We start from the raw sequence: 12,207 nt of genomic DNA, 5'->3' as shown, positions 1-12,207 counted from the left end.
CCATGTCCCAATGTCACCCCATGTCCCCCATCTCCTCTATGTCCCCATGTCCCCTGTATCCCACATGTCCCCATCTCCTCCATGTCCCTATATCCCCCATGTCCCCCATGTCCCCCATCTCTCCTATGTCCCCATGTCCCCTGTATCCCCCATGTCCCCCATGTCCCCATCTCCCCCATCTCCCCCATCTCCCCCATCTGCCCCATGTCCCCATGTCCCCACAGTCCTGGGGCTGCCCCCCCATGTCCAGGACACGTGTCCCCTGTATCACCCCATGTCACCCCATATCCCCTATCTCCCCCATGTCCCAATGTCACCCCATGTCCCCCATGTCCCCCATGTCCCCCATCTCTCCTATGTCCCCATGTCCCCTGTATCCCCCATGTCCCCCATGTCCCCATCTCCCCCATCTCCCCCATCTCCCCCATCTGCCCCATGTCCCCATGTCACCCCCTGTCCCCGCAGTCCTGGGGCTGCCCCCCCGTGTCCAGGACACGTGTCCCCTATATCACCCCATGTCACCCCATGTCCCCCATCTCCCCCATGGCCCCATATCCCCCATCTCCCCCATGTCCCAATGTCCCCCATCTCCCCCATGTCCCCCATCTCTCCTATGTCCCCATATCCCTCATCTCCCCCATGTCCCAATGTCACCCCATGTCCCCATATCCCCCATCTCCCCCATCTCCCCCATGTCCCCCATGTCCCCCATCTCCTCTATGTCCCCATGTTCCTATGTCCCCCATCTCCCCCATGTCCCCCATCTCCCCCATCTCCCCCATGTCCCAATGTCACCCCATGTCCCCCATGTCCCCCATCTCCCCCATCTCTCCTATGTCCCCATGTCCCCTGTATCCCCCATGTCCCCATCTCCCCCATCTCCCCCATATCCCCCATCTCCCCCATCTGCCCCATGTCCCCATGTCACCCCCTGTCCCCGCAGTCCTGGGGCTGCCCCCCCGTGTCCAGGACACGTGTCCCCTATATCACCCCATGTCCCCATGTCCCCCTCTATCCCCGCAGTCCTGGGGCTGCCCCCCCGTGTCCAGGACATGTGCCCGGACGTTCCGGAGCTGTCGCGGCTCATGCGGGACATCGGGGGGCTGGCGGAGTCGGGCGCCCGTTACACGGAGATGCCGCACGTCATCGAGGTGACCCTGCCCATGCTCTGCAATTACCTGCCCCGCTGGTGGGAGCGCGGCCCCGACGCCGCCCCCGGGCCCCACGCCACCGCCGTCACCGCGCGCCACCTCAACGCGCTGCTGGGCAACATCCTGCGCATCCTGGTCAACAACCTGGGCATCGACGAGGCCTCCTGGATGAAGCGCCTGGCAGGTGCGGGGGGCGCCTGGGGGCTCCGTGGTGGGGATGGGGGTGCTTGGGGGTCTTGGGGTGGTGCTGGTGGCACCTGGGGGTCTTGAGATGGAGCTGGTGGGGCTTGGGGTCTTGGGTGGTGCTGGTGGCACTTGGGGGTCTTGGGATGGCATTGGTGGCACTTGGGGGTCTTGGGATGATGTTGATGGTACTTGGGGGTCTTGGGTGGTGCTGGTGGCACTTGGGGGTCTTGGGATGATGTTGATGGTGCTTGGGGGTCTTGGGTGGTGCTGGTGGCACTTGGGGGTCTTGGGATGATGTTGATGGCACTTGGGGGTCTTGGGGTGGTGCTGGTGGCACTTGGGGGTCTTGGGATGATGTTGATGGCACTTGAGGGTCTTGGGGTGGTGCTGGTGGCACTTGAGGGTCTTGGGAGGATGTTGATGGTGCTTGGGGGTCTTGGGGGGGTGCTGGTGGCACCTGGGGGTCTTGAGATGGAGCTGGTGGGGCTTGGGGTCTTGGGTGGTGCTGGTGGCACTTGGGGGTCTTGGGATGGCATTGGTGACACTTGAGGGTCTTGGGATGATGTTGATGGCGCTTGGGGGTCTTGGGGTGGTGCTGATGGCACTTGAGGGTCTTGGGGTGATGTTGATGGTACTTGGGGGTCTTGGGGTGGTGCTGGTGGCACTTGAGGGTCTTGGGAGGATGTTGATGGTGCTTGGGGGTCTTGGGTGGTGCTGGTGGCACTTGGGGGTCTTGGGAGGATGTTGATGGTGCTTGGGGGTCTTGGGTGGTGCTGGTGGCACTTGGGGGTCTTGGGAGGATGTTGATGGTGCTTGGGGGTCTTGGGTGGTGCTGGTGGCACTTGGGGGTCTTGGGGTGATGTTGATGGTGCTTGGGGGTCTTGGGGTGGTGCTGGTGGCACTTGAGGGTCTCGGGAGGATGTTGATGGTGCTTGGGGGTCTTGGGGCGGTGCTGGTGGCACCTGGGGGTCTTGAGATGGAGCTGGTGGGGCTTGGGGTCCAGGGTGGTGCTGGTGGCACTTGGGGGTCTTGGGATGGCATTGATGGCACTTGAGGGTCTTGGGGTGATGTTGATGGCGCTTGCAGGTCTTGAGGTGGTGCTGGTGGCACTTGGGGATCTTGGGGTGGTGCTGGTGGCACTTGGGGGTCTTGGAATGATGTTGATGGCACTTGAGGGTCTTGGGGTGATGTTGATGGTGCTTGGGGTTCTTGGGTGGTGCTGGTGGCACTTGAGGGTCTTGGGATGGCATTGGTGGCACTTAAAGGTCTTGGGATGATGTTGATGACACTTGGGGGTCTTGGGGCGGTGCTGATGCGGCTTGGGGGTCTTGGGATGATGTTGATGGTACTTGGGGGTCTTGGGGTGGTGCTGGTGGCACTTGGGGGTCTTGGGATGGCATTGGTGGCACTTGAGGGTCTTGGGATGATGTTGATGGCACTTGGGGGTCTTGGGGTGGTGCTGGTGGCACTTGGGGGTCTTGGGGTGGTGCTGGTGATGTTGGTGGCCCCGGGTGGATCTCAACATGACACTGGTGGCCCTGGGTGGATCTCAATGTGACACTGGTGGCCCCGGGTGCATCTCAATGTGACACTGGTGGCCCTGGGTGGATCTCAATGTGACATTGGTGGCCCCGGGTGGATCTCAATGTGACACTGGTGGCCCTGGGTGCATCTCAATGTGACACTGGTGGCCCCGGGTGCATCTCAATGTGACATTGGTGGCCCCGGGTGGATCTCAATGTGATGTTGGTGGCCCCGGGTGCATCTCAATGTGATGCTGGTGGCCCTGGGTGGATCTCAATGTGATGCTGGTGGCCCCAGGTGGATCTCAATGTGACGCTGGTGGCCCCGGGTGCATCTCAATGTGATGCTGGTGGCCCCGGGTGCATCTCAATGTGACACTGGTGGCCCCGGGTGCATCTCAATGTGACGCTGGTGGCCCTGGGTGGATCTCAATGTGATGCTGGTGGCCCTGGGTGGATCTCAATGTGACATTGGTGGCCCCGGGTGCATCTCAATGTGACACTGGTGGCCCCGGGTGCATCTCAATGTGACACTGGTGGCCCCGGGTGCATCTCAATGTGATGCTGGTGGCCCTGGGTGGATCTCAATGTGATGCTGGTGGCCCTGGGTGGATCTCAATGTGATGTTGGTGGCCCCGGGTGGATCTCAATGTGACATTGGTGGCCCCGGGTGGATCTCAAGGTGCCGCTGGTGTCCCCGGGCGCCGTCCCCATGGTGTCCCCACCCCGCAGTGTTCGCGCAGCCCATCGTGAGCCGCGCGCGGCCGGAGCTGCTGCGCTCGCACTTCATCCCCACGCTGGAGAAGCTGAAGAAGCGCGCGGGCAAGGTGGTGGCCGAGGAGGAGCAGCTGCGCATGGAGGCCAAGGCCGAGGGCGAGGAGGCCGAGCTGCTCATCCGCGACGAGTTCGCCGTGCTCTGCAGGGACCTCTACGCGCTCTACCCGCTGCTCATCCGCTACGTGGACAACAGCCGGTGAGGGACACGGCGGGGACAGCCCGGGGACAGCCTGGGTGGCCACGGGGACCCAGTGGTGGTGGCCATGGGACCTGTTGATGGTGATCATGGGGACCCAATGGTGGTGGCCTCAGGGACCCAATGGTGGTGGCCATGGGACCTGTTGATGGTGATCATGGGGACCCAATGGTGGTGGCCATGGGACTCATTGATGGTGATCATGGGGACCCAATGGTGGTGGCCATGGGACGTGTTGATGGTGATCATGGGGACCCAATGGTGGTGGCCATGGGACTCGTTGATGGTGATCATGGGGACCCAATGGTGGTGGCCTCAGGGACCCAATGGTGGTGGCCATGGGACGTGTTGATGGTGATCATGGGGACCCAATGGTGGTGGCTATGGGACCTGTTGATGGTGATCATGGGGACCCAATGGTGGTGGCCCCAGGGACCCAATGGTGGTGGCCATGGGACCTGTTGATGGTGATCATGGGGACCCAATGGTGGTGGCCATGGGACGTGTTGATGGTGATCATGGGGACCCAATGGTGGTGGCCATGGGGACTCAATGGTGGTGGCCATGGGACCCCTTGATGGTGATCATGGGGACCTAAGAGTGGTGGCCACAGGGACCCAATGGTGGTGGCCATGGGGACCCAATGGTGGTGGCCATGGGACCCATTGATGGTGATCGTGGGGACCTAAGATTGGTGGCCCCAGGGACCCAATGGTGGTGGCCATGGGACCCGTTGATGGTGATCATGGGGACCCAATGGTGGTGGCCGTGGGACTCATTGATGCTGATCATGGGGACCCAATGATGGTGGCCATGGGACCTGTTGATGGTGATCATGGGGACCCAATGGTGGTGGCCATGGGACGTGTTGATGGTGATCATGGGGACCCAATGGTGGTGGCCATGGGACCTGTTGATGGTGATCATGGGGACCTAATGGTGGTGGCCATGGGACTCGTTGATGGTGATCATGGGGACCCAATGGTGGTGGCCATGGGACGTGTTGATGGTGATCATGGGGACCCAATGGTGGCGGCCCCAGGGACCCAATGGTGGTGGCCCCAGGGACCCAATGGTGGTGGCCATGGGACCCGTTGATGGTGATCGTGCGGACCTAAGATTGGTGGCCCCAGGGACCCAATGGTGGTGGCCATGGGACCTGTTGATGGTGATCATGGGGACCCAATGGTGGTGGCCATGGGACTTGTTGATGCTGATCATGGGGACCCAATGATGGTGGCCATGGGACCTGCTGATGGTGATCATGGGGACCCAATGGTGGTGGCCATGGGACGTGTTGATGGTGATCATGGGGACCCAGTGGTGGTGGCCATGGGACCTGTTGATGGTGATCATGGGGACCCAATGGTGGTGGCCATGGGACCTGTTGATGGTGATCATGGGGACCCAATGGTGGCGGCCCCAGGGACCCAATGGTGGTGGCCCCAGGGACCCAATGGTGGTGGCCATGGGACCCGTTGATGGTGATCATGCGGACCTAAGATTGGTGGCCCCAGGGACCCAATGGTGGTGGCCATGGGACCCGTTGATGGTGATCATGGGGACCCAATGGTGGTGGCCATGGGACCCGTTGATGGTGATCATGGGGACCCCATGGTGGTGGCCATGGGACTCGTTGATGGTGATCATGGGGACCCAATGGTGGTGGCCATGAGACTCGTTGATGGTGATCATGGGGACCCAATGGTGGTGGCCATGGGACGTGTTGATGGTGATCATGGGGACCCAATGGTGGTGGCCATGGGACTCGTTGATGGTGATCATGGGGACCCAATGGTGGTGGCTATGGGACCTGTTGATGGTGATCATGGGGACCCAATGGTGGTGGCCATGGGACCTGTTGATGGTGATCATGGGGACCCAGTGGTGGTGGCCCCAGGGACCCAATGGTGGTGGCCATGGGGACCCAATGGTGGTGATCATGGCGACCTAAGAGTGGTGGCCCCAGGGACCCAATGGTGGTGGCCATGGGGACTCAATGGTGGTGGCCATGGGACCCCTTGATGGTGATCATGGGGACCTAAGAGTGGTGGCCACAGGGACCCAATGGTGGTGGCCATGGGGACCCAGTAGTGGTGGCCATGGGACCTGTTGATGGTGATCATGGGGACCCAATGGTGGTAGCCCCAGGGACCCAATGGTGGTGATCATGGGACCCATTGATGGTGATCATGGGGATGCACTGATGGTGACCGTAGGCATCCCCTCACGGTGGCCATGGGGACCCACTGGTGGCCACGGTGACCCATTGGTGGCCACGGGGACCCACTGATGGCCACGGTGACCCATTGGTGGCCATGGGGACCCACTGGTGGCCATGGTGACCCACTGATGGCCATGGTGACCCATTGGTGGCCACGGGGACACACTGATGGCCACGGTGACCCATTGGTGGCCATGGGGACCCACTGATGGCCACGGTGACACATTGGTGGTCATGGGGACCCACTGATGGCCACGGTGACACATTGGTGGCCATGGTGACCCATTGGTGGCCACGTGGACCCACTGACGGTGGCCGTGGGGACACACTGATGGCCACGGTGACCCGTTGGTGGCCATGGTGACCCATTGGTGGCCACGTGGACCCACTGACCGTGGCCGTGGGGACACACTGATGGCCACGGTGACACATTGGTGGCCATGGTGACCCATTGGTGGCCACGTGGACCCACTGACGGTGGCCGTGGGGACACACTGATGGCCACGGTGACCCGTTGGTGGCCATGGTGACCCATTGGTGGCCACGTGGACCCACTGACGGTGGCCGTGGGGACACACTGATGGCCACGGTGACCCATTGGTGGCCACGGTGACCCACTGGTGGCCCTGGGGGCACACTGATGGCCACGGTGACCTATTGGTGGCCACGGTGACCCATTGGTGGCCATGGTGACCCATTGGTGGCCACGTGGACCCACTGACGGTGGCCGTGGGGACACACTGATGGCCACGGTGACCCGTTGGTGGCCATGGTGACCCATTGGTGGCCACGGTGACCTATTGGTGGCCATGGGGACCCACTGATGGCCACGGTGACCCACTGATGGCCATGGTGACCCACTGATGGCCATGGTGACCCATTGGTGGCCACGTGGACCCACTGACCGTGACCGTGGGGACACACTGATGGCCACGGTGACCCACTGATGGCCATGGTGACCCATTGGTGGCCACGTGGACCCACTGACCGTGACCGTGGGGACACACTGATGGCCACGGTGACCCGTTGGTGGCCATGGTGACTCATTGGTGGCCACGTGGACCCACTGATGGTGGCCGTGGGGACACACTGATGGGCACGGTGACCCATTGATGGCCATGGGGACACACTGATGGGCACGGGGACCCATTGGTGGCCATGGGGACCCACTGATGGGCACGGTGACCCATTGGTGGCCCTGGGGGCACACTGATGGGCACTGGGACCCATTGGTGGCCATGGGGACACACTGAGGGGCACGGTGACCCATTGGTGGTCATGGGGACACACTGATGGCCACGGGGACCCATTGGTGGCCATGGGGACCCACTGATGGGCACGGTGACCCATTGATGGCCATGGGGACACACTGATGGCCACGGGGACCCATTGGTGGCCATGGGGACCCACTGATGGGCACGGTGACCCATTGGTGGCCATGGGGACACACTGATGGGCACGGTGACACATTGGTGGCCATGGGGACACACTGATGGCCACGGGGACCCATTGGTGGCCATGGGGACCCACTGATGGGCACGGTGACCCATTGGTGGCCATGGGGACCCACTGATGGGCACGGGGACCCATTGGTGGCCATGGGGACACACTGATGGCCACGGGGACCCATTGGTGGCCATGGGGACCCACTGATGGGCACGGTGACCCATTGATGGCCATGGGGACACACTGATGGCCACGGGGACCCATTGGTGGCCATGGGGACCCACTGATGGGCACGGTGACCCATTGGTGGCCCTGGGGGCACACTGATGGCCACGGTGACCCATTGGTGGTCATGGGGACACACTGATGGCCACGTGGACCCATTGGTGGCCATGGGGACCCACTGATGGGCACGGTGACACATTGGTGGCCATGGGGACACACTGATGGGCACGGTGACCCATTGGTGGCCATGGGGACACACTGATGGGCACGGGGACCCATTGGTGGCCATGGTGACACACTGATGGGCACGGTGACCCATTGGTGGTCATGGGGACACACTGATGGCCACGGTGACCCGTTGGTGGCCATGGTGACCCATTGGTGGCCACGTGGACCCACTGACGGTGGCCGTGGGGACACAGGGCCAAGTGGCTGACGGAGCCCAACGAGGATGCGGAGGAGCTGTTCCGCATGGTGGGCGAGGTCTTCATCTACTGGTCCAAGTCCCATGTGAGTGGGGGACACTGGGGACACTGGGGGGGCGCGGGGGACATGGGGGGGTCATTCAGCCCCCCGTTATTTTGTGTCCCCCCCCCCCAGAACTTCAAGCGCGAGGAGCAGAACTTCGTGGTGCAGAACGAGATCAACAACATGTCCTTCCTGACGGCCGACAGCAAGAGCAAGATGGCCAAGGTGGGGGGCACCCCCGAACCCCAACGTCCCGCATGGCGCCCCGAGACCCCGAACCCCAAAACACCCCTGGATCCAGGCATCTCCGTCCCTTCCAACCCCTGGTACCCCGAACCCCCCCAAACCCATCATCTCCGTCCCTTCCAACCTCCTGGTACCCCCAACACACCTGGAACCCCCAAACCCCCCCTGGAACCCCCAAACTCAGGCATCTCCATCCCTCCCAACCCCTGGTACCCCAAAGCCCCCCCTGGAACCCCCAAATCCAGGCATCTCCGTCCCTTCCAACCCCTGGTACCCCCAACCCCCCCAAACCCATCATCTCCGTCCCTTCCAACCTCCTGGTACCCCCAACACACCTGGAACCCCCAAATCCCCCCTGGAACCCCCAAACCCAGGCATCTCCATCCCTCCCAACCCCTGGTACCCCAAAACCCTCCCTGGAACCCCCAAACCCAGGCATCTCCGTCCCTTCCAACCCCTGGTACCCCCAACCCCCCCAAACCCATCATCTCCGTCCCTTCCAACCTCCTGGTACCCCCAACACACCTGGAACCCCCAAACCCCCCCTGGAACCCCCAAATCCAGGCATCTCCGTCCCTTCCAACCCCTGGTACCCCGAACCCCTCCAAACCCATCATCTCTGTCCCTTCCAACCCCTGGTACCCCCAACACACCTGGAACCCCCAAACCCCCCCTGGAACCCCCATATCCAGGCATCTCCATCCCTTCCAACCCCTGGTACCCCCAACCCCCCCAAACCCATCATCTCTGTCCCTTCCAACCCCTGGTACCCCCAACACACCTGGAACCCCCAAACCCCCCCTGGAACCCCCATATCCAGGCATCTCCATCCCTCCCAACCCCTGGTACCCGCAACACACCTGGTACCCCAAAACCCCCCCTGGAACCCCCAAACCCAGGCATCTCCATCCCTTCCAACCCCTGGTACCCCCAAACCCCCCCAAACCTCAGCATCTCCATCCCTCCCAACCCCCTGGTACCCCAAAACCCCCCCTGAATCCCCAAATCCAGGCATCTCCATCCCTCCCAACCCCCTGGTACCCCAAAACCCCCCCTGGAACCCCCAAACCCAGGCATCTCCATCCCTTCCAACCCCTGGTACCCCCAAACCCCCCCAAACCTCAGCATCTCCATCCCTCCCAACCCCCTGGTACCCCAAAACCCCCCCCTGGAACCCCCAAACCCAGGCATCTCCATCCCTCCCAACCCCTGGTACCCCCAACACACCTGGAACCCCCAAACCCCCCTGAACCCCCAAACCCAGGCATCTCCATCCCTTCCAACCCCTGGTACCCCCAAACCCCCCCAAACCTCAGCATCTCCATCCCTCCCAACCCCCTGGTACCCCAAAACCCCCCCTGGAACCCCCAAACCCAGGCATCTCCATCCCTCCCAACCCCTGGTACCCCCAACACACCTGGAACCCCCAAACCCCCCTGAACCCCCAAACCCAGGCATCTCCATCCCTTCCAACCCCCTGGTACCCCCAAACCCCCCCAAACCTCAGCATCTCCATCTCTCCCAACCCCCCCTGGTGCCCCCAAACCCCCCTGGTACCCCCAAACCCCCCCAAACCCAGATGTTTCCATCCCTCCCACCCCACCCGCTGTCCCCAACCCCCCTGTCCCCCCGGGGCCCCCCAAGTTGCGCTGGGGACACGGGGACAGGGCCTAACGCTGTCTGTTCTCTCCTGCCCTTGGCTGCGGGTGCTGGCGCGTAGTCCGGAGACGGCCAGGTTAGCGGGGACACGGGCGGGGACACCCGGGGACACCCCCAGGGACACCCCCGGGGACACCCCCAGGGACACCCCAGGGACCTCTGGGGCTGCTCTGGCACCAGGGTCCTGACCCTGATGTCCCCAATCCCCGCTGTCCCCATCCCTGCTGTCCCCAATGCCTGATGTCCCCAATCCCTGGTGTCCCCATCCCTGATGTCCCCATCCCTGATGTCCCCAATGCCTGATGTCCCCAATCCCTGCTGTCCCCAACCCCGCTGTCCCCAATGCCTGATGTCCCCAATCCCTGCTGTCCCCATCCCTGCTGTCCCCAATGCCTGCTGTCGCCAATGCCTGATGTCCCCAATCCCTGGTGTCCCCATCCCTGATGTCCCCATCCCTGATGTCCCCAATGCCTGATGTCCCCAATCCCTGCTGTCCCCAATCCCTACTGTCCCCATCCCTGCTGTCCCCAGTCCCTGCTGTCCCCAATCTCTGCTGTCCCCATCCCTGCTGTCCCCAATCCCTGCTGTCCCCAATCTCTGATGTCCCCAATCCCTGATGTCCCCAATCCCTGCTGTCCCCAATCTCTGCTGTCCCCATCCCTGATGTCCCAAATCCCCGCTGTCCCCATCCCTGATGTCCCCAATCTCTGCTGTTCCCAATCCCCTCTGTTCCCATTCCTGATGTCCCCAATCTCTGCTGTCCCCAATCCCCGCTGTTCCCGTCCCTGCTGTCCCCAATCCCTGCTGTCCCCAATCCCTGCTGTCCCCAATCCCTGCTGTCCCCATCCCTGCTGTCCCCAATCTCTGCTGTCCCCATCCCTGCTGTCCCCATCCCTGCTGTCCCCAATCCCTGATGTCCCCAATCCCTGCTGTCCCCAATCCCTGCTGTCCCCATCCCTGCTGTCCCCAATCTCTGATGTCCCCAATCCCCGCTGTCCCCATCCCTGATGTCCCCATCCCTGATGTCCCCATCCCTGCTGTCCCCAATCTCTGCTGTCCCCAATCCCTGCTGTCCCCAATCCCTGCTGTCCCCAGTCCCTGCTGTCCCCATCCCTGATGTCCCTATCCCTGATGTCCCCAATCCCTACTGTCCCCATCCCTGTGACCTGGGGGTCCTGGCCTTGAGGTGTCCCTGTCCCATAGCTGGGGGTGGTGGCTCTGAGCTGTCCCTGTCCCCGCAGTGGGGTCGGTGGCCCTGAGTGTCCCTGTCCCCACAGTGGGGGTGGTGACTCAGGTGTCCCTGTCCCTGGGGAGTGGTGTCCCTGAGTGTCCCTGTCCCTGGGGGGCAGTGTCCCTGAGTGTCCCTGTCCCCATAGTGGGGGTGGTGACCCTGAGGTGTCCCTGTCCCTGAGGGGCGGTGACTCAGGTGTCCCTGTCCCTGGGGGGCGGTGGCTCAGGTGTCCCTGTCCCTGGGGGGCGGTGGCTCAGGTGTCCCTGTCCCGCAGGGGGGGGCCTCGGAGCAGGAGCGCACCAAGAAGAAGCGGCGGGGGGACCGCTACTCGGTGCAGACCTCGCTCATCGTGGCCACGCTGAAGAAGATGCTGCCCGTGGGGCTCAACATGTGCTCGCCCAGCGACCAGGAGCTCATCAGCCTGGCCAAGGGCCGCTACGCGCTGGTGGGGGCCTTGGGGACATCGCAGGGTTGGGGACATCATGGGGGTTGGGGGCAGCCCGGGGGTTGGGGACATCATGGGGGTTGGGGACGTCCTGGGGGTTGGGGATGTCCTGGGGGTTGGGGGCAGCCCAGGGGTTGGGGACATCATGGGGGTTGGGGGCAGCCCGGGGGTTGGGGACATCATGGGGGTTGGGGACATCATGGGGTTGGGGACGTCCTGGGGGTTGGGGACATCACTGGGTTTGGGGACATCACGGAGGTTGGGGACATCACTGGGGTTGGGGACATCACTGGGGTTGGGGACATCCTGGGGGTTGGGGACATCATGGGGTTAGGGACATCCTGGGGGTTGGGGACATCATGGGGTTAGGAACATCCTGGGGGTTGGGGACGTCCTGGGGTTAGGGACATCCTGGGGGTTGGGGACGTCC

General features: G+C 62.9%; 1 protein-coding gene across 6 annotated transcripts in view; it reads left to right on the top strand.

Annotated features, from left to right (window-relative positions):
- The window catches only part of RYR1 (ryanodine receptor 1), a 196,143-nt gene that overhangs the window by 133,744 nt on the left and 50,192 nt on the right, over window positions 1–12,207 (top strand). For 4 of the 6 annotated variants that reach the window (XM_071800799.1, XM_071800798.1, XM_071800796.1 and 1 more), the window contains 6 exons: window positions 1,024–1,335; window positions 3,593–3,833; window positions 8,151–8,238; window positions 8,329–8,421; window positions 10,163–10,177; window positions 11,607–11,777. In XM_071800799.1, the coding sequence (XP_071656900.1) occupies window positions 1,024–1,335; window positions 3,593–3,833; window positions 8,151–8,238; window positions 8,329–8,421; window positions 10,163–10,177; window positions 11,607–11,777 (920 nt within the window). The remainder of the gene's footprint in view (window positions 1–1,023; window positions 1,336–3,592; window positions 3,834–8,150; window positions 8,239–8,328; window positions 8,422–10,162; window positions 10,178–11,606; window positions 11,778–12,207) is intronic. The other 2 variants (XM_071800800.1, XM_071800797.1) reach the window with 1 other exon arrangement.

Source organism: Patagioenas fasciata, chromosome 33, assembly GCF_037038585.1.
Source record: "Patagioenas fasciata isolate bPatFas1 chromosome 33, bPatFas1.hap1, whole genome shotgun sequence".
Lineage (NCBI taxonomy): Eukaryota > Metazoa > Chordata > Aves > Columbiformes > Columbidae > Patagioenas > Patagioenas fasciata.
The sequence above is the reverse complement of the archived record's forward strand: the minus strand, read 5'-3'. Positions and strand labels throughout refer to the sequence as shown.